This window comes from Pristiophorus japonicus, chromosome 20, assembly GCF_044704955.1.
Source record: "Pristiophorus japonicus isolate sPriJap1 chromosome 20, sPriJap1.hap1, whole genome shotgun sequence".
Taxonomy (NCBI): domain Eukaryota; kingdom Metazoa; phylum Chordata; class Chondrichthyes; family Pristiophoridae; genus Pristiophorus; species Pristiophorus japonicus.
This window is the reverse complement of record NC_091996.1, coordinates 66,572,758-66,599,780: the sequence shown is the minus strand read 5'-3', so window position 1 is coordinate 66,599,780 and position 27,023 is coordinate 66,572,758. Positions and strand designations below refer to the sequence as shown.

The 27,023-nt window shown below is 47.5% G+C and overlaps 1 protein-coding gene across 1 annotated transcript in view; it reads left to right on the top strand.

Annotated features, from left to right (window-relative positions):
* The first annotated feature begins 2,252 nt into the window (after nucleotides 1–2,252).
* LOC139232755 (cholesterol 7-desaturase nvd) overlaps nucleotides 2,253–27,023 on the top strand; it is a 113,871-nt gene continuing 89,100 nt past the window's right edge. The window contains exon 1 of the mRNA XM_070863258.1: nucleotides 2,253–2,595. Within this exon, the coding sequence (XP_070719359.1) occupies nucleotides 2,253–2,595 (343 nt within the window). The remainder of the gene's footprint in view (nucleotides 2,596–27,023) is intronic.

Genomic DNA, 27,023 nt, shown 5'->3' with positions numbered 1-27,023 from the left:
AGTGTGACACAGTCATAGGAACATAGGAGCAGGAGAAGGCCATTCAGCCCCTCGAGCCTGCTCCGCCATTCAATGAAATCATGGCTGATCTGTACCTTAGCTCCATCTCCATCTCCCTGCCTTAGCTCCATATCCCTTGATATCCTTACCTAACAATCGATTACAGTGATGAAAGCTCCAATTATCCCCCAGCATCCACAGCCTTTTGGGGGAGAGAGCAAATGATTTATTAGATCTGTCAGATTTATTATATCTGTCAGAAGAGACTAATGTCCGTGACCACAACAAACCACGCAGAGTACAGGTATTTTGTAAATAAGCACAACAGATTTTATAAAGTAGTTTGCCTCAAGTACAAAGAAATAATACTTAACAAGGAGATGGTCGACAGTTTGTTCCTTGAAACCTCAACGGTAGCCCACTGAGTGACTATGGCGCTTGTCTCTTGCTGTGTTCTGTTGACCCTGGTCCTTCTTCAGTTTCCTTCTGTGTTAGCGCTGTCCCCAAAGTCCAATAGCTGTTACTTTATACCCTTTTCCTCCCATACAAATGCTGTGAGAGTCTGCAGCTGTCTCAGGCTTACAATAGATCATTCTAAGTCTGTGCCTCTGACATTCTATGTTATCTCTAGTTCTTCTCTGAGAACTTTTACAAAGACTGTGTCACAGAATTCATTACTGAGCTTGGCTTTACAAAATGGTACATGCTGCATACTTTTATTTGGTTGGTTATTTTTTGGCCTTAGCCATTCTAATTCTGAACAAAGTGGTTTCAGCAAATTACAAAAAAATAGTTAACATAATAATGATTCTCCCATCACGCTTTACTTAAAAAGGGTTAACATAATAATGGCTTAATCTACCATGATGCTTTGCTTAAAAATGGTTGACATAAGCTTACATGCATTTTAGTTAATGTTGTCATAAAGCAGTTAAACAAAAGCATCATAAAAACACTATTGCAACATGCAGGTAAGTTTTATCTTACAAGAGTTTAAGATTTCCACGACCCTTTGTGTGAAAAAGTGCCTCTTAACAACACATCTGAACGGCCCAGCTCTAATTTTAAGACTATGCACACTTGCTGTGGATTTCCCCCATCAGAGAAAATAGATTAGCTGCATCTTCAACACTTCAATCAGATCACTCCTCAATGTTCCATACTGAAGGTAACGCAAGCCATGTTTATGCAACCAGACTCCGATCCGGATTATGCACTTCTCTGGGTCCTATCCGGAGTGGCACTGCCCTTGGGTCCTGGGTGTGGGGCACTGCCCCGGGTCCTGGGTGTGGGCCACTGCCCTAGGTCCTGGGTGTGGGCCACTGCCCCTTGGTGCCGGGTGTGGGGCACTGTCCTTGGGTCCTGGGTGTGGGGCACTGTCCTTGGGTCCTGGGTATGGGGCACTGCCCCGGGTCCTGGGTGTGGGCCACTGCCCTGGGTCCTGGGTGTGGGGCACTGCCCCTTGGTGCCGGGTGTGGGGCACTGCCCCTGGGTCCCGGGTGTGGGGCATTGCCCCTGGGACCTGGGTGTGGGGCACTGCCCTTGGGTCCCGGGTGTGGGGCACTGTCCTTGGGTCCTGGGTGCGGGGTACTGCCCCGGGTCCTGGGTGTGGGGCACTGTCCTTGGGTCCTGGGTGTGGGGCACTGCCCCTTGGTGCCGGGTGTGGGGCACTGCCCCTGGGTCCCGGGTGTGGGGCATTGCCCCTGGGACCTGGGTGTGGGGCACTGCCCCTGGGTCCTGGGTGTGGGGCACTGTCCTTGGGTCCTGGGTGTGGGGCACTGCCCCTTGGTGCCGGGTGTGGGGCACTGCCCCTGGGTCCCGGGTGTGGGGCATTGCCCCTGGGACCTGGGTGTGGGGCACTGCCCTTGGGTTCTGGGTGTGGGGCACTGTCCTTGGGTCCTGGGTGTGGGGCACTGCCCCGGGTCCTGGGTGTGGGCCACTGCCATGGGTCCTGGGTGTGGGGCACTGCCCCTGGGTCCTGGGTGTGGGGCATTGCCCCTGGGTCCTGGGTGTGGGGCATGCCCCTGGGTCCCGGGTGTGGGGCATTGCCCCTGAGTCCCGGGTGTGGGGCATTGCCCCTGGGTCCCGGGTGTGGGGCAGGATCTGCACCTGTTCAGGTGAGCTGCTGACGTGAGAGGCAGGTGTGAGGAGGCGGGGCCGGGAGCGGGGCCAGCTGGAGGGGGAGGGGGAGCGGGCAGAGCGGAGCCCGGAGCCGGCACACGCGTGTGAGGAAGCGGACTGGGAGCCGGAGCATGGAGCGGGAGGCTGGCGCCGGGCTTCTGGCGCTGGGTGCCGCGGTTGGTTGGCTGCTCCGCCCGCTGAGCCCGCCGCTGCTGGCCGGCCTGGCGCTGCTGCTGCTGCTCGCCGCCCTGCGCTGGCTCTACCGCCTCTGCTTCGCCCCTCTGCAGCTGCTCCGAGCCGCGCACCAGGTGGGCTACATCCCCGAGCCTGGGCTTAGCAAGTGCCAGGCAGCCGGCCAGGTCCGGAGGAGGCGCAAGAGAGGGGAGCTGCCCCCCGTCTACCCGAACGGATGGTACCGGCTCCTGGACTCTCTGCAGCTCCGAGTGGCCGAGGTGAAGAATATCACCATCCTCGGTAAGCACTGGCAGGGTGAGGGGAGAGGGTGAGGGGGCATGGGGAATGGATGAGGGGGCGTGGGGAATGGGTGAGAGGGGAGTGGGGAATGGGTGAGAGGGGAGTGGGTGAGGGGGCGTGGGGAGTGGGTGAGAGGGGAATGGGTGAGGGGGTGTGGGGAGGAGGGTGTGGGGAGGAGGAGAGGGTGAGGGGGCATAGGTAGGGGTGAGGAGGGTGAATGGGTGTCGGGAGGGGGAAAAGTGAGAGGGCGTAGGGAGGGGGGAAGGAGGGGTTGAGGGGAAAGAGAGTGAGGGGTCGTGGGGAGGGGTGAGGGGTCGTGGGGAGGGGTGAGGGGTCGTGGGGAGGGGTGAGGGGGCGTGGGGATGGGTGAGGGAGCATGGGTATGGGTGAGGGGGCATGGGGAGGCAGAGGGTGAGGGGAGGCAAATGGGGAGGGGGAAGGAGAGGTTGAGGGGGCATGGGGAGGGGGAAGGAGGGGTTGAGGGGGCGTGGGGAGGGGTTGAGGGGGGCATAGGTGAGGGGGCATGGGAGCGGGTGATGGAGTGAGTGGAAGAAGGTGAGGGGGGTGTGGGAGGGGGTGAGTGGAAGAAGGTGAGGGGGTGACGAGGGGAAGAAGGTGAGGGGGTGAGGGGGGCAAGGGGAGGAGGGTGAGGGTGTGTGACGGTGTGTGGGCGCTGGGGAAGGGTGTGTGGGGGTGAGGGGGTATGCGCGCTGAGCAAGGGTTTGTGAGGGGTGTGGGGGCTGGAGGTGAGGGGGCTGGGGAAGGGTTACTGGGGGTGAGGGGGCTGGTGGTGAGGTTACTGAGGGTGAGGTAGCTGGGGGCTGGGAAGGATTACTGAGGGTAAGGGGGCTGGGCGTGAGGTTACTGGGGTGAGGGGTGTGGGGGCTGGGGAAGGGTGTACCAGTTTTCGCTGATGGATTTAATCTGCTGTGAGTTTTGTTACATTAAGGGGTAGGTACTCGTAACCACAGCGATCAGGATGTGGGGCACCGCCGCAGTAGTCGGGTGTTGCTGGGCGGTGTAGCAGTAATTACAGTGTCATTATTTCAGGGTTTACTGGTGTTAAGTGCTAGTCTGAGTGAGTTATGTAGATTTGAGATATATCCAAACTGTGGCATGTCTGTTAAGAGGTATGATGCTGACACCGAAATGGGGCAGGAAACCGCCTTAAAGGGGCACTGTCCTCATGCGGCACTTTGTACTTAATGCCAAGAGCTTCCTGCAAGGCTGATATTGGTGACGGACGCCATAGACCCCAAACCGCCACGGCCAAATGTACATAACATCCAATTCACTGGGGACCTGATTACAATAGGCAGCGCTGAGCGTCGCAGCCAATCGCCAATTTTGGGACAGCGGCTGTGGAACAGAAACGGGCTGCTCACCTCTTTAGTGTCACTTTGGCGATGACTTGTCTCTTGCCCAATCTTCGGTAAGTGAAAATCCTACACTGTTCAAGGAGCATGGTCTCGGTTGTTTTAAGTTTGAACTACATTGGACATTGATGTAAGCCATCAGATAGAATCTTGTATGGTGCCCAATAATGCTTTGCTTTCTGCACACCACTGGCAGGATCTCCAGAGGGTTTCGGATTGCCCGGAGGGGTTAGGGGTGCCAAGACCATTCCGGTTGTAAAGGATCTGCAGTAATTTCCAAAAAACAGAAAATGGCTTCCAATACTGCTACATGCATTAACCAGAAATAACCCACCTCCCTACGCACAGATTAAGTGGCATTACATGGAAACAGCACAGAAACAGGCCACCTCACTTCCTCCCATCTGATCAGAAAATCTTTCTGTTCCTTTCTCGCTCATGTGCTTATAAATTAATCCCAAAGGTGTACTAGATTTACTCAGTTGCAATTAATGTATGAGATTTCAAGATCTAGTAGTTAAAGCCATCAGTATACTTGACCTGTGACGCCCTCCTTATCTACATGCTTCCTAAAACAATTGGGTCGCCAAGTTAAAAGACGATGTTCTGTTTTATTGCAATCACGTGTCCCTGATCTTCTCTCACGACAACCTGACAGACTCTGAATTTATGGATGTGCGGGGATGAAGTTAGAGAGCCCACCAGCGCCGTTATTTAATGGTCTAAGCGGCAGCAACGTTCACCGTAGCGTTCATTGCAGAGAATTCTCGAGTGCCGTTGATTTTAAGCAGGGGGGCAGAGCGAACACAGTTTGCTGTTTCGGGGCGGGGACCTGGACAGGGGCTCGAGCGTGGAGTGGGGGCAGCGCAAAAGATCCGGGAAATTATGGGGTGCCGTAAATAACAACTTGTATTTATATAGCGTCTTTAACATTAATGGCGTACGTCGCTTAAGTCATAATTTCCTGGGACTTCTCTGCCGTAAAACGGGCTCTACATTGTAGATGCGCCATGGCATAAGATCCCATTCTGGATCACTGAGCAGGCTCCCATTGGATCTGTGTCTGATCACTAAGTTATACAGGCCTGACTCAGTGTAGTCTCAGTTGGGGAGGTGGTGGTGTGGCTACTAGTTTCGGTTTCTCTGGGTGAGGTAAGGGGGAAATCAGTAAAAGTTCCTCCTCCTGATCTGCTATTTTGTAAAGGTGGCAAAGTGCGAGTGCGTGGTGAAACTGTGCTGGCCTACCACAATCAAATAGCTGGCCAACAATCACCGTCTCGACCCACAAAAAGGGGGCCCAGCAAGAATCGGTCGCTCTAGGAAGAAAGGGAGAAAGCGAGAGCCCAAGCAACCTATTGCAGTCGGTTCAGTCTGCAAATCTGGCATTGCATTTATCGCAGGGTCAACACATGGTGTTCTCTGAAAATGACCTTCAGTTGATGGCTGCATGAAATGTGGCCCTCCAAGTCAGTGAAGAAATTGCCCCTGCAGTGAATGGAGATCAGTGTCGACCAATAGAAATCACTGAATGGCCAAAGGTGCAACTATGGTGACATTGTCTTAGCCACATGCACTAACGTTAGTAGTAAATGATAAAACACACAATACAGGTAAATGTTTTTAATGCATGGGTATTTACTAAACAAACATCTACCAGCATTCAATAACCAAGGAATTAAAACACTCTACGCTCAATAAATACTTGCACTCTCTGCTTTATCTATTTTACCAACAAACACAGAAAGGTTAATGTCCACATGCACACACCATATGAATACAAGGATTGAGATCACAGGCTCAATGACAGTGGCTGTTACTCATTTTTTAATTTACGAATCAGACGTAATTAGCCACATTCCATTCCATTCTCCCAGTTTCTCCATCTGTTCTGACGACGCCACCTTCCATAATAGTGCTTCCGATATGTCTTCCTTTTTTTTCAACCTAGGATTCCCCTCTACCATGGTTGACATGGCCCTCGACCGTGTCCGTTCTATTTCCCGCACTTCTCCTCTCACCCCTTCCCCTCCCTCCCAGAACTATGGTAGGGTTCCCCAGAACTATGGTAGGGTTCCCCTTGTCCTCACCTTTCACCCCACCAGCCTCCACGTTCAACGGATCATCCTCCGCTATTTCTGCCACCTCCAGTGTGATCCCACCACGAATCACATCTTCCCCACCCCTCCCCTCCCCTTTCAGCCTTCTGAAGGGACCAACCACTCCGCGGTACCCTGGTCCACTCCTCCATCACCCCCAGCAACCCCGCCCCTTCCCTGTTTTTGTGATGTATATAAAAAGCAAATTGTAGTTAATGAGGGGGTACTGCACTCAAGGCAAAGCGCATTTGATAATGTCATTTTCAACATACTAAAGGGCTGTTCAGAGCAAGAGTGTTCTTTACCGTCCACCCAATCTTCACGCCAAATTTCCCAACAAGATATCTTCACTGCCTCCGCACAAAGTGACTTATCATCCTCAGTGATTTCAGCATCCAGCTCAAATTCCCTTGCCCTCTCTCCTCTGAGTTCACTGCCCTCCTATCCCTTAACCTCTCCCTCCATATAAACTCGCCTACCCCTGTCCATGACCACCCCTTCAACTTCGCCATCTCACGTAGCCTCTCTTCTTCCATTGTCTCACTCACAGATAAGGCTATCTCTGATCATGTCTTCATATCGCTCTCCACCCACATCCCCCTTCCACCTCTCAACCCCACTTGCTTCTGTGTTTGCCCCTGAAAAATAATCTTCTCCCAAGTTACTTACAAGTGCACTTTCAAACTCCTAACTGTCTAGCATTTGGCCCTCCATTCACCACAACATTACTGTAGCTATTGATCTCCTCAAGCACACCCTCGCCTCCACCTTAGATACCCTTGCCCCCAGTACTTTGCTTTCTCCCACCCTGGTTGTTCCTGCTGGCACGGCCTCCATTAAGTCTAAGGGACGCAGACTTGAACATATGTTGTGCACAGCTGGTTTATCCATTCATCTCGGGGTCTGGCTGGGCCACATAAAGCACTATTGGGCCAATGCTCCTCTGCCAAAACTGCTGCCTCTATCCTAATCTGCACCGTGTTCACCCTTGTGCTTGCTGACCTACATTGGCTCCTAGTTCATCAACTCCTCGAATTCTGATTCTTGTGTTCCAATTCCTCCATAGCCTTGGTCATCCCTATCTCTCTAACCCCCACCAACCCTACAACCCTCATAGAAAGAAGGAACTTGCATTTATATAGCACCTTTCATGACCTCCAGATGTCCCACAGCACTATACAACCAATTAAGTACTTTTGAAGTGTAGTCACTATTGTAATGTAGGAAATGAGGCAGTCAATTTGCACACAGCAATGTCCCACAAACAGCAACGTGATAATGAGCAGATAATCTGTTTCAGTGATGTTGGTTGAGGGTTAGATATTGGCCAGGAAACTGGAGAGATCTCCCCTTTCTTCTTCGAATAGTGCCAAAGGATTTTTTACGTCCACCAGAGAGGGCAGACAAGACCTCAATTGAACAACTCATCTGAAAGACAGCACCTCCTACAGGGCAACACTCCCACAGAACTGCACTGGAGTGTCAGCCTGGATTATGTGCTCAAGTCTCTGGAGTGGGACTTGAACCACAACCTTCTGAATCGGATGTGAGCATGCCACCCAGTGATGAATGACAGGCACCTAGAACTCTGCGCTCCTCCAACCATGGCCTCTTGTCCATTCTGCACACCCTTCACCCCACCATCGACAGCCTTGCATACAGCTGTTGAGGCTTTAAGCTCTCAAATTCCCTCCCTAAACCTCACCACCCCACCACCTCTCTTCTCCTTTCGGAGCCTTCTTAAAACCTACTTCTTTGACCAGGCTTTTGGTCACCTGTCCTGATATCTCTTCCATGGGCTCGGTGTCAATATTTGTCCCGATTCCTCTCCTGTGAAGCGCCTTGGGATGTTTCCTAGGTTAAAAGCGCTGCGTAAATTCAAATTGTTGTTGAAAGGATCCTCATCCAATTCAATTGCTCCACTTTTGTTTGGTGAAGCGACGGTTAATAGAAACATAGAAACATAGAAAATAGGTGCAGGAGCAGGCCATTCAGCCCTTCTAGCCTGCACCGCCATTCAATGAGTTCATGGCTGAACATGAAACTTCAGTACCCCCTTCCTGCTTTCTCGCCATAACCCTTGATCCCCCGAGTAGTAAGGACTTCATCTAACTCCCTTTTGAATATATTTAGTGAATTGGCCTCAACTACTTTCTGTGGTAGAGAATTCCACAGGTTCACCACTCTCTGGGTGAAGAAGTTTCTCCTCATCTCGGTCCTAAATGGCTTACCCCTTATCCTCAGACTGTGACCCCTGGTTCTGGACTTCCCCAACATTGGGAACATTCTTTCTGCATCTAACCTGTCTAAACCCGTCAGAATTTTAAACGTTTCTATGAGGTCCCCTCTCATTCTTCTGAACTCCAGTGAATACAAGCCCAATTGATCCAATCTTTCTTGATAGGTCAGTCCCGCCATCCCGGGAATCAGTCTGGTGAACCTTCGCTGCACTCCCTCAATAGCAAGAATGTCCTTCCTCAAGTTAGGAGACCAAAACTGTACACAATACTCCAGGTGTGGCCTCACCAAGGCCCTGTACAACTGTAGCAACACCTCCCTGCCCCTGTATTCAAATCCCCTCGCTATGAAGGCCAACATGCCATTTGCTTTCTTAACCGCCTGCTGTACCTGCATGCCAACCTTCAATGACTGATGTACCATGACACCCAGGTCTCGTTGCACCTTCCCTTTTCCTAATCTGTCACCATTCAGATAATAGTCTGTCTCTCTGTTTTTACCACCAAAGTGGATAACCTCACATTTATCCACATTATACTTCATCTGCCATGCATTTGCCCACTCACCTAACCTATCCAAGTCACTCTGCAGCCTAATAGCATCCTCCTCGCAGCTCACACTGCCACCCAACTTAGTATCATCCGCAAATTTGGAGATACTGCATTTAATCCCCTCGTCTAAATCATTAATGTACAATGTAAACAGCTGGGGCCCCAGCACAGAACCTTGCGGCACTCCACTAGTCACTGCCTGCCATTCTGAAAAGTACCCGTTTACTCCTACTCTTTGCTTCCTGTCTGACAACCAGTTCTCAATCCACGTCAGCACACTACCCCCAATCCCATGTGCTTTAACTTTGCACATTAATCTCTTGTGTGGGACCTTGTCGAAAGCCTTCTGAAAGTCCAAATATACCACATCAACTGGTTCTCCTTTGTCCACTTTACTGGAAACATCCTCAAAAAATTCCAGAAGATTTGTCAAGCATGATTTCCCTTTCACAAATCCATGCTGACTTGGACCTATCATGTCACCATTTTCCAGATGCACTGCTATGACATCCTTAATAATTGATTCCATCATTTTACCCACTACTGAGGTCAGGCTGACCGGTCTATAATTCCCTGTTTTCTCTCTCCCTCCTTTTTTAAAAAGTGGGGTTACATTGGCTACCCTCCACTCCATAGGAACTGATCCAGAGTCAATGGAATGTTGGAAAATGACTGTCAATGCATCCGCTATTTCCAAGGCCACCTCCTTAAGTACTCTAGGATGCAGGCCATCAGGCCCTGGGGATTTATCTGCCTTCAATCCCATCAATTTCCCCAACACAATTTCCCGACTAATAAAGATTTCCCTCAGTTCCTCTTCCTTACTAGACCCTCTGACCCCTTTTATATCCGGAAGGTTGTTTGTATCCTCCTTAGTGAATACCGAACCAAAGTACTTGTTCAATTGATCCGCCATTTCTTTGTTCCCCGTTATGACTTCCCCTGATTCTGACTGCAGGGGACCTACGTTTGTCTTCACCAACTTTTTTCTCTTTACATACCTATAGAAACTTTTGCAATCCGCCTTAATGTTCCCTGCAAGCTTCTTCTCGTACTCCATTTTCCCTGTCCTAATCAAACCCTTTGTCCTCCTCTGCTGAGTTCTAAATTTCTCCCAGTCCCCAGGTTCGCTGCTATTTCTGGCCAATTTGTATGCCACTTCCTTGGCTTTAATACTATCCCTGATTTCCCTAGATAGCCACGGTTGAGCCACCTTCCCCTTTTTATTTTTACGCCAGACAGGAATGTACAATTGTTGTACTTCATCCATGCGGTCTCTAAATGTTTGCCATTGCCCATCCACAGTCAACCCCCTAAGTATCATTCGCCAATCTATCCTAGCCAATTCACGCCTCATACCTTCAAAGTTACCCTTCTTTAAGTTCTGGACCATGGTCTCTGAAATTACTGTTTCATTCTCCATCCTAATGCAGAATTCCACCATATTATGGTCACTCTTCCCCAAGGGGCCTCGCACAATGAGATTGCTAATTAATCCTCTCTCATTACACAACACCCAGTCTAAGATGGCCTCCCCCCTAGTTGGTTCCTCAACATATTGGTCTAGAAAACCATCCCTTATGCACTCCAGGAAATCCTCCTCCACCGTATTGCTTCCAGTTTGGCTAGCCCAATCTATGTGCATATTAAAGTCACCCATTATAACTGCTACACCTTTATTGCATGCACCCCTAATTTCCTGTTTGATGCTCTCCCCAACATCCCTATTACTGTTTGGAGGTCTGTACACAACTCCTACTAACGTTTTTTGCCCTTTGGTGTTCTGCAGCTCTACCCATATAGATTCCACATCATCCAAGCTAATGTCTTTCCTAACTATTGCATTAATCTCCTCTTTAACCAGCAATGCTACCCCACCTCCTTTTCCTTTTATTCTATCCTTCCTGAATGTTGAATACCCCTGAATGTTGAGTTCCCAGCCCTGATCATCCTGGAGCCACGTCTCCGTAATCCCAATCACATCATATTTGTTAACATCTATTTGCACAATTAATTCATCCACCTTATTGCGGATACTCCTTGCATTAAGACACAAAGCCTTCAGGCTTGTTTTATTAACACCCTTTGTCCTTTTAGAATTTTGCTGTACAGTGGCCCTTTTTGTTCTTTGCCTTGGGTTTCTCTGCCCTACACTTTTCCTCATCTCCTTTCTGTCTTTTGCTTTTGGCTCCTTTTTGTTTCCCTCTGTCTCCCTGCATTGGTTCCCATCCCCCTGCCATATTAGTTTAAATCCTCCCCAACAGCACTAGCAAACACTCCCCCTCGGACATTGGTTCCAGTCCTGCCCAGGTGCAGACCGTCCGGTTTGTACTGGTCCCACCTCCCCCAGAACCGGTCCCAATGCCCCAGGAATTTGAATCCCTCCCTGCTGCACCACTGCTCAAGCCACGTATTCATCTGCGCTATCCTGCAATTCCTACTCTGACTATCACGTGGCACTGGTAGCAATCCCGAGATTACTACTTTTGAGGTCCTACTTTTTAATTTAGCTCCTAGCTCCTTAAATTCGTTTCGTAGGACCTCATCCCTTTTTTTGCCTATGTCGTTGGTACCAATGTGCACCACGACAACTGGCTGTTCTCCCTCCCATTTCAGAATGTCCTGCACCCGCTCCGAGACATCCTTGACCCTTGCACCAGGGAGGCAACATACCATCCTGGAGTCTCGGTTGCGGCCGCAGAAACGCCTATCTATTCCCCTCACAATTGAATCCCCTATCACTATCACTCTCCCACTGTTTTTCTTGCCCTCCTGTGCAGCAGAGCCAGCCACGGTGCCATGAACTTGGCTGCTGCTGCCCTCCCCTGATGAGTCATTCCCCTCAACAGTACCCAAAGCGGTGTATCTGTTTTGCAGGGGGATGACCGCAGGGGACCCCTGCACTACCTTCCTTGCTCTACTCTTCCTGCTGGTCTTCCATTCCCTATCTGGCTGTGGACCCTTTCCCTGCGGTAAGACCAACTCACTACACGTGATACTCACGTCATTCTCAGCATCGTGGATGCTCCAGAGTAAATCCACCCTCAGCTCCAATTCCGTAACGCGGACCGTCAGGAGCTGGAGGCGGATACACTTCCCGCACACGTAGTCGTCAGGGACACCGGAAGTGTCCCTGAGTTCCCACATGGTACAGGAGGAGCATAACACCCGACCGAGCTCTCCTGCCATGTCTTAACCCTTAGATACACTTAAACTGGTAATAACAATGTTAAAAGTTACTGACCAATATAAGAAGAAAAAGAAAAACTACTCACCAATCACCAGCCAATCACTTACCCCCTAGGCTGTGACGTCACCTTTGTTTTTTTGCCTTCTCCCTGTAGCTGCACCGGCACGCCTCTCGCCGACCCCGGACTCGCGCTGCTCCGAGCTCCCGCCTCCTCGACTGACTGCTCGAACTGCTCGACTCCCGCTGGCCTTTATAGGCCTCTCGCCGACCCCGGACTCGCGCTGCTCCGAGCTCCCGCCTCCTCGACTGTTGTCCCTTTCTAATAAGGGATTGCAGCTATTGCTGCTTTCTTCCCATTATCAGTTATCTGTCTCCCTGCTGATTCATAGCACCACAGATCAGTGGGAACAGGAATGATGACCAATGGGCAATGGAATGATCAGTCGAGAAGAATGTTGGATGTTCGAGACAGCCATGACCTGAGGCTGTCCATCTCGGTATTCTGGGGAGTGCCAACTAGCCTGGCACTATGCCTTGTTACTACAGAATGAGGGAAAGTGAGGACACACTGCCCCGTGATTATAGATTGAGGACACACTGTCCTGTGACTATAGACTGAGGGACAGCGGACAATGACAATTCTGTAATATATTGCTGATATGCCAAGGATGAATTCACAAATTTTAACTGCAGATCTGGTGAATTGAAAACAATATACACAATGCTTCTGCAATTTCTTAATCGTTTCTCAATCTTTAAAAAAAATTTGTTCATGTGATGTGGGCGTCACTGGCAAGGCCAGCCTTTATTGTCCATCCCTAATTGCCCTTGAGAAGGTAGTGGTGAGCCGCCTTCTTGAACCACTGCAGTCCATACTCCCACAGTGCTGTTCGGGAGGGAGTTCCAGGTTTTTGACCCAGCGACGATGAAGGAACGACAATATGCTTCCAAGCCAAGATGGTGTATGACTTGGAGCGGAACTTGGAGGTGGTGCTGTTCCCAGGCGCCTGCTATCTTTGTCCTTCAAGATGATAGAAGGCGCGGGTTTGGGAGGTGCTGCCAAAGAAGGATTGGCAAGATGCTGCAATGCATCTTGTAGATGGTACACACTACAGCCATGGTATGCCAGTGGTGGAGGGAGTGAATGTTTAAGGTGGTGGATGGGGTGCCATTCAAGCGGGCTGCTTTGTCCTGCCTGGATGGTGTCGAGCTTCTTGAGTATTGTTGGAGTGAGCTGCACTCATCCAAGCAAGTGGAAAGTATTCCATCACACTCCTGACTTGTGCCTTGTAGATGGTGGAAAGGCTTTGGGGAGTCAGGAGGTGAGACACTCGCCACAGAATACCCACCCTCTGACCTGCTCTTGTAGCCACAGTATTTCTGTGGCGGGTCCAGTTAAGTTTCTGGTCAATGGTGACCCCCAGAATGTTGACGTTGGGGGATTCGGCAATGGTCCTGCAGTTGAATGCCATGGAGCGGTGGTTTGACTCGTGCTTGTTGGAGATGGTTATTGCCTGGCACTTGTGTGGTGCGAATGTTATTTGCCACTTATCAGCCCATGCCTGAATATCGTCCAGGTCTTGCTGCATGCGGGCATAGACTGCTTCATTATCTGAGGAGTTGCGAATGGCACTGAACATTGTGCATTCTTCATCTCTAACAGTCTCCGCTTTGTGAGATCTTGGGAATGAATTTCATAAACCTCTCTCTCTCTCGCTCTCTCTCTCTCTCTCGAGCCCTTTGGACATCCAGGCTAAGTTGGTTAATATTTAGTTAATATTACATATCATGATACAAGGAAGGAAAATCATAATACATTGTACAGAAAGCAACAGTTAAAGCTAAGCTCTTGCCAAGTATATCAATATATATATCAATAAATCATCCCCGGATTGAACAGGTCCTCCAGCTCTCCTTTTCTCATTATCCATCATGGATAATTTTGAATATTATTTCTCCCGAGCCCTCAAGTGGCCCAATTTCAGTGTTGGTTCAAGGGAATCCATCCCTAAATTTTCAAATTTCAACTTCAATGTCTGTCTCTACTTTAATTCTCATCCCTTTGACAGGCACCAGTGTGTTTAACTTTATCCTGATTGTTTCATTAATTTATATGTTAAAAGTTGTTCGCTCAATGGAACTTGTGTCGGTGCCTTAAATAAAAAGTTCAAATCAGTAATGACACCGTATACATTTTACGCTCCTAAGCTACATTAATCATTTTGTGTAGTTGTGGTATCAGCATGACTGAACATGTCTAAGACCCATTCTTCAGTGCATCTTCTTCATGCATTCTGCTACCAGTTTCTCGCCAGTATGCTCATGTCCAATTGCTGGCCCCATGGTTCTGATTATCATGAAATTCACAATTATCACCCACGATCACCAAGTGTGTGGATTTTAGACCCCAAATTTTGGTGCAGCTTTCCTGTTTATACCTTGTGCACTTAATAGCTTCCTCGTGTCTAAGCTTCTATAGATATGTGAAGAGAAAAAGATTAGTGAAGACAAACATGGGTCCCTTGCCGTTAGAATCAGACGAATTTATAATGGGGAACAAAGAAATGGCAGACCAATTGAATAAATACTTTGGTTCTGTCTTCACGAAGGAAGACACAAATGACCTTCCGGATGTACTAGGGGACCGAGGGTCTAGTGAGAAGGAGGAACTGAACGAAATCCTTATTAGATGGGAAATTGTGTTAGGGAAATTGATGGGATTGAAGGCCGATAAATCGCCAGGGCCTGATAGTCTACATCCCAAAGTACTTCAGGAAATGGCCCTAGAAATAGTGGATGCATTGGTGATAATTTTCCAGCAGTCTACCGACTCTGGATCAGTTCCTATGGACTGGAGGGTAGCTAATGTAACACCACTTTTTAAGAAAGGAGGGAGAGAGAAAACGGAATTATAGATCGGTTAGCTTTACATCAGTAGTGGGGAAGATATTGGAATCAATTATTAAAGATGAAATAGCAGCGCATTTGGAAAGCAGTGACAGGATCGGTCCAAGTTAGCATGGATTTACAAAAGGGAAATCATGCTTGACAAATCATCTAGAATTTTTTGAGGATGTTACTAGTAGAGTGGACAGGGGAGTACCAGTGGATGTGGTGTATTTGGACCTGCAAAAGGCTTTTGTCAAGGTCCCACACAAGAGATTGGTGTGCAAAATTAAAGCACATGGTATTGGAGGTAATGTATTGACGTGGATAGAGAATTGTTTGGCAGACAGGAAGCAGAGAGTCGGGATAAATGGGTCCTTTTCAGAATGGCAGGCAGTGACTAGTGGTGTCGAAATCTCGACCTCCGAAAAGAATGACTCCGACACTTACAGCTCCGGTAGAAGTTTCTTTAATTTACTTGCTAGCAAGGGGCAGGTTACACTCAGTCAAGGGCTAAATGAACACCTCCGAAATGGTTCAGTTTAACAAGATATTTATACAGTAAAACCAAAGTTATGGCCTCTCCCTGTGTATTGCTCTGTCTCACAGTCAGTGAATACAGATAAAGAGTTAATTACTATATCCTGGTCCTGACATGGTATCCAGATATTTACTTTTGTCAGGGTTATCAGTTGGCCAGCCGGCCATTACTCCATGAGTCATAGGTAATGGGCTATCACCTGTCTTGTATTGTGTCAGGAAAGTTCAATTTCCTGGTCAGTTTATCTGTTTGCATCAAATGGATGAGGTCTCTGCAAGAGATAATGGCTAGAAGATAAGGGTGGGGTGACATGGAACTTCTGTAATGTAGACAATAGGAAAGCACCATGGGGGGGTACTTGTCTCAGCATGACTTGTCTCCTAGCTGTCTGATGGCCATCAGCCATCTCAAACCAGGTTTAGCTGTTTATGCAAGCTGATTGCTAAAATGCAGAAAGTTCTGGAAGGGCCAGGACTCCATTTTGATCAAAAGGCACACAAATACCGTATGGTATCAGCTTAGATAAAAATACATTTCCACATTCCCCCATTTTGTCCTTCACAAGGACAACTTAATCCATTCTGATCTTGTACAGTCTCTCCATTTCCATTTCCACACAAGAGCCTTCAGCAGTTGTTGCTACCATAACTCTAGCCGTGGTCTCGGTAGGTAACATAGTTTCTCCCACCCTGGCACAGCAACACTTAACGACGACAAATAATAGATACAGGGCGAAGACTATCAGCAGGAATATGATCAAACCCTGTACCACAGATTTCCCCAGGGCTCCCAACCATCCTGATGCCCAAGCCCACAAGGTGATACCGTCCTGGCCAACTGTCTGTTTATACTCTATTACCTTTTTCCTGATGTTTTCAGCTAGACTGCCGATATCTTCTGATTTATCTGGGATATACGTACAGCATTCTTCACCTATTAATGCGCATGTTCCTCCCTCCTTGGCTAGGAGATAATCTAAGGCCATACGATTTTGGAGAGCCACTGTTCGAATAGCTACCATTTCGTCATTTATCCCTTCAAAGGCTTGGGAAGTTGTGTTGGCTACTGATTCCACTAAGTTAGCCAGTTCCCGTAACTGCCATTCGGTCGATGCTATTCCATAGGGTGGCACCATTACCTTGAATATTCCGTTTAGCCACCTCAAATCCCGTTTAAATCTATGACTTCCATAGGCCTCCCTTCGAGTCCTTACTGATCTGATAAGGGGTACCACATATCCTAAGTAACAGGACCCTGCCCAGTTGGCTGGTAACCATGGGTAGGCTTTATGGCCACAAATAAAGTAGGTGCAATTATAGGGCGTCAGCTCCTGGTCCTTTTGCACTATCCCGACTCGAGTGGTCTCACCTTCCCACCCTTCACCTGGGGCTTTGTTATGGACCGTTGTCCAACCAACGGTTGCTATCTTTCTCTCAGTGGGATTAGTTGTGGCTTGCCATTTAATCATTTGGGAACACTTGCTGCGTCCCATTTCTGGTCCTTTAGTCTCATTACTCACTAGGCATATTATACCTTCAGGATTTCCTATTCTGGGAGTAATGCTTAGGAAGGGAGGCTGATGGTTATTATCATAATTGGGCTGGTACCATCCCTGGAAGGCTGTAAGTTTATACCCTGCCGACCTCCATTCTGTTTGCTCCTTCGTTTCTGGCCCCTTGGTTAGGTTTGTCCTATTTTGCACTGTCAACCATTCTACCATTTCTGATTCGTTAAAGGGGACAGACCTCAGGGGAATACCCCCCCTGGAGTGGACAGGTACATGGGAACATATCCAACAACTCGACAAGTTTCTTTCTTGAGCATACCTATGACTCAGTGCCATAAATACGTTTACATGCAATTCCCTTCGGTGGCGGGTCTGTACCCCTGGTGTAATCAATAATGTGAAGTAAAACCCTGTCAAGCCCAGCACCATCAGTCCCCATAGTCCATGCAGTTTCTTATTCAGTCTTCCTTTTTCTGTTCCTCTGATTCCTTCGTCCCTTCCTCCTGGTCGGGTGCCCGTTTGCAATGGGATGCGTGGATCCATGTTGGTCTTTCCTTTACCTTGATTGCAGTATTGGTCGCCAGCAAGACCTGGTATGGTCCTTCGAATCTTGGCTGTAGACTGCTTTTTCTTTTAAAAATCTTGATGTAAACGAATTCCCCTGGCTCAAGGTTATGACACTTCCCTTCCGCTGGCTTGACTTGGGCTTCCTTTATCTGTGAATGAAAGTTGGAAATACATTTGGTTAGTGCAATACAATAATTCAACATATTTTCCTCCATTTTGTGGATGTCCATCTGTTTTGCAGTAAATGGTGCTGTAAAAGATAGTCGTTGGGGACATCCCATAACTATCTCATGCGGTGACAGGCCTGTTCTGTTGGTTGTAGATCACATTACCATCAAAGCTAAGGGCAGCAGTTCTGTCCATTTCAGTCCAGTGTCATTGCATAGTTTTGCCAGCTTATTTTTAAGCATTCCATTATATCTTTCAACAAGTCCAGCTGATTGTGGATGATAACTGCAATGAAAACGTTGATTAATCTGCAAAGTTTTACACATTCCTCTTGTAACAGTTCCCGTGAAATGTGACCCGTTATCACTAAAAAGCTTAGCAGGGATTCCGAAGCGTGGTACAATTTCTTTTAACAAACATTTAGCAACAGTAGTGGCATCGGCCTTTTTACATGGAAAGGCTTCAATCCATCTAGAGAACACATCTACAATAACTAATACATACTTGAATCCCATACACATAGGTAATTCAATAAAATCCATTTGTAAATGTACAAAAGGCCCGACTGGATTTGGGTGGGAGGCAGATTCTACTTTTTCCGTCTTACCCGGATTCATTGTCTGACAGGTAACACAATTTTCACAGATTTGTTTTGCAATTGCCGAAATACCTGGTGCATACCAAGTTGCCAAAATATAATCTGCCAATCCCCCTTTGCCTGCATGTGTGAATGTATGAACACATCGGGCTATCCATGGAAGTAAGGATCTGGGGGCCACCACGCGGCCGTCATGGTGAACCCATATTCCTTCTGGATTTTTATAACATTGATCCTTCGTCCAGGTCACCACCTCCTCCGTACTGGCCTGTGTCTGAAAGGTCAGCACATCATTAATAGTGGGTGGCGGGTCTGAGCAATTATTGTTCCTTAGTGGGAACAATGACACCTGCATCCCCCCTTTTGACAGAGCTGCTGACTTAGCTGCATTATCAGCTCTGGCGTTCCCAAGTGCCACCTCATTCGACTGGCCTGTATGTGCTTGGCATTTGATAATGGCAAGTTTCAAGGGGCATTGAATGGCTCGCAGGAGATTTTCCACTTGTTCTGCATTTTTGATAGGGGTTCCTGAAGAAGTCAGGTACCCGCGAATCTTCCAAATTTGTCCATAGTCATGTGATACCCCAAAAGCATACCTGGAGTCAGTGTAGATATTAACTGATTGTCCTTCAGCCAGAATACAGGCTCGAGTTAACGCAAACAATTCGGCTTGTTGGGCTGAAAAGGAGTCTGGAAGAGAGGCTGTTTCGACAACATTAAACTGGGTTACAATTGCATAAGCCGCTCTAGGTTGGCCCCTATCATTTCGTAAGGCTGATCCGTCAACATAGTACACTAGATCAGGGTTACACATTGGTACATCTGTTAGATTGATACGTGGTTTAGTCACTAATTTGGTTACCATTTCACATGAATGGGATTCGCTGTCTTCTTCCGTGGGGAGTAGAGTGGCTGGAGTTAAGGTAGTGCATCTTTTGATGATAAGGTTCGGATTTGATAACAGTTCGACCTCGTATTTAGTGGTTCTTGCGGAGGTTAGGTGTTGGGTGGCACATTTAGTAAGTAAAATCTTGGCAGAGTGTGGGATGTACAAAACGGTCTGATGATTTAGAGTTATTGTCTGAGCCTGTTGTATAGCATAATAAGCTGCTGCCAACGAAGGAGGACATCCTGGTAGTCTGCGTGCCACTGGGTCTAGTTGGGCACTGAAATATGCTACCGGTCGCTGCCTGTCCCCATGTAACTGAGTCAAAACAGATTGTGCAAAACCCGACTTGTGATGCACAAATAAGTTGAATAGCTTAGTGTAATCTGGTAATTCCCAAGGCTGGTGCTGAAGTGAGGGACTGCTTAAGACTCTGGAAAGCATTCCGGGATACTTCATTCCACATCCTTTAAGCATTGTGAGAATATAGTAGATTCATTCACAGCTCGTAGGTCATGGACAAACCTCCATTTGTGTGGGCTTCTGAACCGGAAGAATCGGTGTGTTACACGGACTTCTCATTTATGCTTATAGTGATTCCCAGATCACAGAATGTAAAGTACTTGTTTTCTAATCTTATTAAAAGGCTTCCAAACCCAAGATTTTTCCAATACACCCAAAATGTTGATCAAGGAGATCACCTGAAATATCTCAAAATCCCAATTCAAATATTGTACTGCCACTCTTTATCAAAAAAAATCCTCTTACTGAGTTAGAAGCTTTTGTACCAAGATTTTACACCAAGGACAATGAGAGTGTACTCCCCCAGCCTGCAGCCTCGAGAGACCCACAAAGGCTTTTTAAAAAAAAAGGCATTACAACTTTCAACCACCGGGACCATGTCTCAACAAACCTATCCTTTGTGCATTTCCTAGCTCTGTAACCTCTCATCCGAATAAATCCACACCTGCGCTTCTAACTTAAAATGTCTTAAACTTCCCACATACAGGACAACACTATGAAGGGTTAAAAAACTTCACTTTGTTTGAAAAAGTGGGTGGAGCTAAAACAAACAGGCAGCTCCACAAACTTTCCAAACAGGTTTCCAGACACAAGGAAAAAAGACAGAAGCACTCTCATTCAAAGACAAGACATTCACAACTCTCTCTCCATTCAATAAAGCTTTTTCTTTTGCTAGCTTCATTTTTTTTTTGAATCCATAAGTCACTATCAGGTTCTCTTTTTTTTTTTACATTTGATTTACTTCCTCTGTTAATTTTACATGGGCTTGAAGAATCGGAACCCAGGCCTTTTCTATTACTTTCCTTTTTTTTTACTACCTGGATCTGTTTATGAGACACTCCTCTAGACATGTTGTTCTCTCTAAATTAAATGAACCATCGGGTGGAAATGGCCTGTTTTCACCCTTAGTCCACTTTACCGGTTTTTGTTTCTTTGGTCAATTGAAGACTGACCACAATTCTGGAGCATGACATTGGCTGGTGTGCCTTTTGTGGTGTTTTAACTTACTCCGGCACCCATTCTGGATGATTAAGATTTTTCCACAGTTTCTGATCTCACAATCCTTTCGGCCAACCGAGTTCTCTACGCCCACTTCTCCTGGCCGTTACGTGGCCTGAAAAGGCTCTTAATTCGGGCTCAGTCTGGGTGTGTGAGAGATGTTGGCGCGAACCAACCGTAGTTGATCAATCAGTTACTGTTTCTTTTCTTAATCAATCCTTGTGTTTTTTTTTCCGAATCACAACTTTCCCTAGTGACTCTTCCCGTTTCTCTAATGGCAATGACTCACAAAGATATTGCACACAACAGTATAACAAGGACAACAAACAATATTCTCAGTCTGCGTTGTACACCACTACAGACTGAGTCCTTAACTTATCCTAATAAAAAAAACTGATAAAACTTATGGTTCCGTACCCAAACTCTTTGATCGATTGCGCTTTCTTTTTTTTTTCTAGTCTTATCACATAAGAACCCCTTCCGAATTAAAAACAATAAAAATCTTATCACATAAGAACCTTCGATCGATTAGCGCTTTCTTTATTTTTATAGTCTTATCACATAAGAACCCCTTCCGAATTAAAAACAATAAAAATCTTATCACATAAGAACCTGGAACCCTTTTCGATCGACTAGCGCTCCCTTACCTACTGAAACCTTCCCCGGGCTGTTTCGAGATTTTTTCCAGAACCTGTTCTCTTCTGCTGGCGAGCTGAGAAAGAAATGGTTATAAAAAATACCTTTAGCTTTTAAATGCCGAGTCTTGTAGATTGCAGTACCTCCCCTGTGGACAACAGATTACATATGCGATTCAACAGTGAAGAAACCTCTTGTGAGCAAAAGGCTCACCTTGTTTGGCCACTGAAGCCTTTCACTGGAGAGGCACTATGCCTGTATCCATTTTACTCACAGGACAGAGAGTATGCATCTCGGTGGAACCTCCAAGAAGTAACTGTCGAAATCTCGACCTCCGAAAAGAATGACTCCGACACTTACAGCTCCGGTAGAAGTTTCTTTAATTTACTTGCTAGCAAGGGGCAGGTTACACTCAGTCAAGGGCTAAGTGAACACCTCCGAAATTGTTCAGTTTAACAAGATATTTATACAGTAAAACCAAAGTTATGGCCTCTCCCTGTGTATTGCTCTGTCTCACAGTCAGAGAATACAGATAAAGAGTTAATTACTATATCCTGGTCCTGACATGGTATCCAGATATTTACTTTTGTCAGGGTTATCAGTTGGCCAGCCGGCCATTACTCCATGAGTCATAGGTAATGGGCTATCACCTGTCTTGTATTGTGTCAGGAAAGTTCAATTTCCTGGTCAGTTTATCTGTTTGCATCAAATGGATGAGGTCTCTGCAAGAGATAATGGCTAGAAGATAAGGGTGGGGTGACATGGAACTTCTGTAGTGTAGACAATAGGAAAGCACCATGGGGGGGTACTTGTCTCAGCATGACTTGTCTCCTAGCTGTCTGATGGCCATCAGCCATCTCAAACCAGGTTTAGCTGTTTATGCAAGCTGACTTCTAAAATGCAGAAGGTTTTGGAAGGGCCAGAACTCCATTTTGATCAAAAGGCACACAAATACCGTATGGTATCAGCTTAGATAAAAATACATTTCCACAGTGGGGTGCCGCAGGGCTCAGTGCTGGGACCCCAGCTATTTACAATATACATCAATGATTTAGAAGAAGGAATTGAGTGTAATATCTCCAAGTTTGCAGATGACACTAAACTGGGTGGCGGTGTGAGCTGTGAGGAGGATGCTAAGAGGCTGCAGGGTGATTTGGACAGGTTAGGTGAGTGGGCAAATGCATGGCAGTTGCAGTATATTGTAGATAAATGTGAGGTTATCCACTTTGGTTGCAAAAACACGAAGGCAGAATATTATCTGAATGGGCAGATTAGGAAAAGGGGAGGTGCAATGAGACCTGAGTGTCATGGTACATCAGTCATTGAAGGTTGGCATGCAGGTACAGCAGGCGATGAAGAAGACAAATGGTATGTTGGCCTTCATAGCTAGGGGATTTGAGTATAGGAGCAGGGAGATCTTACTGCAGTTGTACAGAGCCTTGGTGAGGCCTCACCTGGCATATTTGTTCAGTTTGGTCTCCTAATCTGAGGAAGGATGTTCTTCCTATTGAGGGAGTGCAGCGAAGGTTCACCAGACTGGGATGGCAGGACTGACATATGAGGAGAGACTGATCGACTGAGCCTGTATTCACTGGAGATTAGCAGGATGAGAGGGGATCTCATAGAAACATATAAAATTCTGACAGGACTGGACAAGTTAGATGCAGGAAGAATGTTCCCGATGTTGGGGAAGTCCAGAACCAGGGGACACAGTCTACAGATAAGAGGTAAGCCATTTCGGACTGAGATGAGGAGAAACTTCTTCACTCAGAGAGTTGTTAACCTGTGGAATTCTCTATCGCAGAGAGTTGTTGATGCCAGTTCATTGGATATATTCAAGAGGGAGTTAGATATGGCCCTTACGGCTAAAGGGATCAAGGGATATGGAGAGAAAGCAGGAAAGGGGTACTGAGGGAATGATCAGCCATGATCTTATTGAATGGTGGTGCAGGCTGAAAGGGCCGAATGGCCTACTCCTGCACCTATTTTCTGTGTTTCTATGTTTCTAAAACTTACATTCCCCATAATATTACCATTTCCTCTTGGTCGCGAGCCCTAGAGGAACCTTACTGTCTAATAAACTAAAACTATTTCTCCTTGAAGCATAGATTTAAAAATTACCTGACAGTTTGGTCCAATACATCAATACATTTTACTTAGTTTAAGAAACCCTTCATAGCCTCTTTACAATATCATGCATGTTGTAGTCAGTTCTGTTATGTATTTAACCCCTTGTAACCTATATTACACTACCACCACAGGTTGGAGTCCCAAAGGATCCCAGCATCCCTTGGGAGCACGGTATATAAGCAGGCCACCCACAAGGTACCTGCACTCTGGAGTCTCATTAAAGGAGCTAAGGTCACACTTGCTCATTGTACACAATACTCAGTATCATCCTTTATTATGAACGCATCAATTGGCGACGAGGTAGCGAACAACCTCACGAAAATGCAAAGAACTGTTGGTATCCTGGAGAAGTTCTCAGAAGGGGACGATTGGGAGGCCTTCGTGGAGAGACTTGACCAATACTTTGGCCAACGAGCTGGAAGGGGACGAGAACGCTGCCAAACGAAGAACGATCCTCCTAACTGTCTGTGGGGCAACAACCTATGGCCTCATGAAAAATCTCCTAGCTCCGGCAAAACCAACAGCTAAATCTTTTAAGAATTATGTACGCTGGTCCGGGAGCACCTAAATCCTAAGGAAAGCGTTTTGATGGTGAGATATCAGTTCTACACGTGTCAATGGGCGGAGGGCCAGGAAGTGGCGTGCTATGTCACCAAACTAAGGCACCTCGCAGGATATTGCAAATTTGAGGGATTCCTAGAACAAATGCTGAGAGACTTTTTTGTACTGGGCATTGGCCAGGTAATCCTTCGCAAACTGTTGACAGTTGAAACTCCGAATCTAAGTCAAGCCATAACGATAGCCCAGGCATTTATGTCCACCAGATTTCGCAGAGTAAAGAAGTTTCGGCCAGTACTGTGCACAAAGTAACGTCATTTTCGAGCAGGAATATACATGGCAGAACGTATACGCCGGCTGCTGCATGACCTCAGATGACCCAGAGTCCGTCATCAATCGTTAATGCGAGGCAGTTAACACCTTGTTGGCGTTGTGGAGGTGATCATCAGCCCCATCAATGCCACTTCAAGCACTATGCGTGCAACAGTTGCAGAACAATGGGACACCTCCAGCAAATGTGCAGGCGAGATGCAAACCCTGCAAACCACCACGTTGCAGAGGAAGATTGATCCACTGTGGATCAGGCTGAATTGGAGACTCGTATCGAGGAGGCAGAAGTGCACGGGGTACACACATTCACCACGAAATGTCCACCAATAATGTTGAAAGTTGAACTGAATGGAATTCCAGTATCTATGGAACTGGACACGGGTGCGAGTCAGTCCATAATGACTAAAAAGGCCTTCGACAGGTTGTGAGGCAAAAAGGCACAAAGGCCCAAGCTCAGCCCCATTCACACCAAACTAAGGACTTGCACCAAGGAACTAATCCCCGTAATTGGCAGTGCAGAAGTCAAAGTCGCCTATGATGGAGCAATACACGAACTCCTGCTGTGGATTGTGCCAGGGGATGGCCACACATTGTTTGGCAGAAGCTGGCTGGGAAAAGTCCGCTGGAACTGGGATGACATCTGAGTGCTTTTGTCCGTTGACGATGCCTCATGTGCCCAGGTTCTGAGCAGGTTTCCATCGTTGTTCGAGCCAGGCATCGGAAGTTTCTCAGGGGTGAAATTGCAGATCCATTTGGTTCCCGGTACGCGACCCATCCACCACAAGCCATGGGCGGTACCATATATGATGCGTGAGAAAGTGGAAATTGAGCTGGACAGGCTGCAGCGAGAAGGCATCATCGCATCGATGGAATTCGACGAGTGGGTCAGTCCGATTGTCCCGGTACTCAAAGAGGACAGCACGGTCAGAATATGTGGGGACTATAAAGTAACGATTAACCGTTTTTCACTGTAAGACCAGTACCCGTTACCCGAGGCAGACGACATATTTGCGACCCTGGCTGGAGGGAAGACGCTCACCAAGCTGGACCTGACTTCGGCCTACATGATGCAGGAGCTGGAGGAGTCTTCAAAAGGCCTCACCTGCATCAACACGCACAAAGATCTGTTCATCTATAACAGATGCCCACTCGGGATTTGGTCGGCCGCGGCAAACTTCCAACGGAACATGGAGAGCCTGCTAAAGTCGGTTCCCCACACCGTGGTTTTCCAGGACGACATACTGGTTACAGGTCAGAACACCATTGAGCACTTGAAGAATCTGGAAAAGGTTTTTAGTCCTTTGGGGCGCGTGGGGCTCAGGTTGAAACACTCGAAGTGTGTTTTCCTGGCGCAGGAGTTCGAGTTCTTGGGAAGAAGAATCGCAGCAGAGGGCATCAGACCCACCGACGACAAGATGGAGGCCATCAAGAACGCACCGAGACCATAGAACGTGACGGAGCTGCAGTTATTCCTAGGACTCCTTTAACTATTTCGGTAATTTCCTGCCTGGGTTAAGCACCCTGCTAGAACCCCTACATGCGCCTGCACTAGGGAGACGACTGGATATGGGGGAATTCACAAGAGGCTGCCTTTAAGAAAGCCAGAAATCTGTTGTGTTCAAACAAACTGCTTGTCCTGTATAACCCTTGTAAAAGATTAGTGCTAGCTTGCGATGTGTCGTCATATGTGGTTGGGTGTGTGTTACAACAGGCTAACGAATCGGGGATTTTGCAACCGGTCGCTTATGCGTCCAGGAGTTTGTCCAAGGCCGAAAGGACCTACAACATGATTGAAAAAGAGGCTCTAGCATGCATTTACGGGGTAAAGAAAATGCACCAGTACTTATTTGGCCTCAAGTTTGAGCTTGAAACTGACCACAAGCCGTTCATATCGCTGTTCTTTGAGAGCAAAGGGATTAACATCAATGCCTCTGCCTGCATCCAAAGATGGGTGATCACGCTGTTGACATACAACTATGTAATCCGCCACAGACTGGGCACAGAGAACTGCGCTAATGCTCTCAGTCAGCTGCCATTGCCCACCACCGGGGTGGAAATGGCACAGCCAGTCGACTTGCTCATGGATGCATTCAAAAATGAAAAGTCCCCCGTTACGGCCCGCCAGATCAGGACCTGTACCATCCAGGATCCTTCACTGTCCTTGGTAAAAAAACTGTGTCCTCCATGGGAGCTGGTCCAGTGTCCCAGCGGAGATGCAGGAGGCAATTAAGCTATTCCACAGGCGCAAAGATGAAAGGTCCCTGCAGGCGGTCTGTCTGTTAGGCAATCGCGTGGTCTTTTCCAAGAAAGGCAGTGATACGTTAATTTGTGAATTGCACAGCACCCACTCAGGCATTGTAATTCTTATATATGTAAACTTGTATATACCTTGTACAGCCACCAGAGGGCTCATCCCCTGGAGTCCCAAGGGATCCCACAATCCCTTGGGAGCACAGGTACTTAAAGAGGCCTCACAGGCTGGAGAGGCACTCTGGAGACCTGCAATAAAAGACTAAGGTCACACTTTACTTTGAGCTCACAGTATCCAGTCAGACTCTTTATTCATACACAACAACTGGCGACGAGATACAGATGACAAACCCAACGATGCAGAGAACAGTGGGCATCGTGGAGAAATTCTCGGAGGGA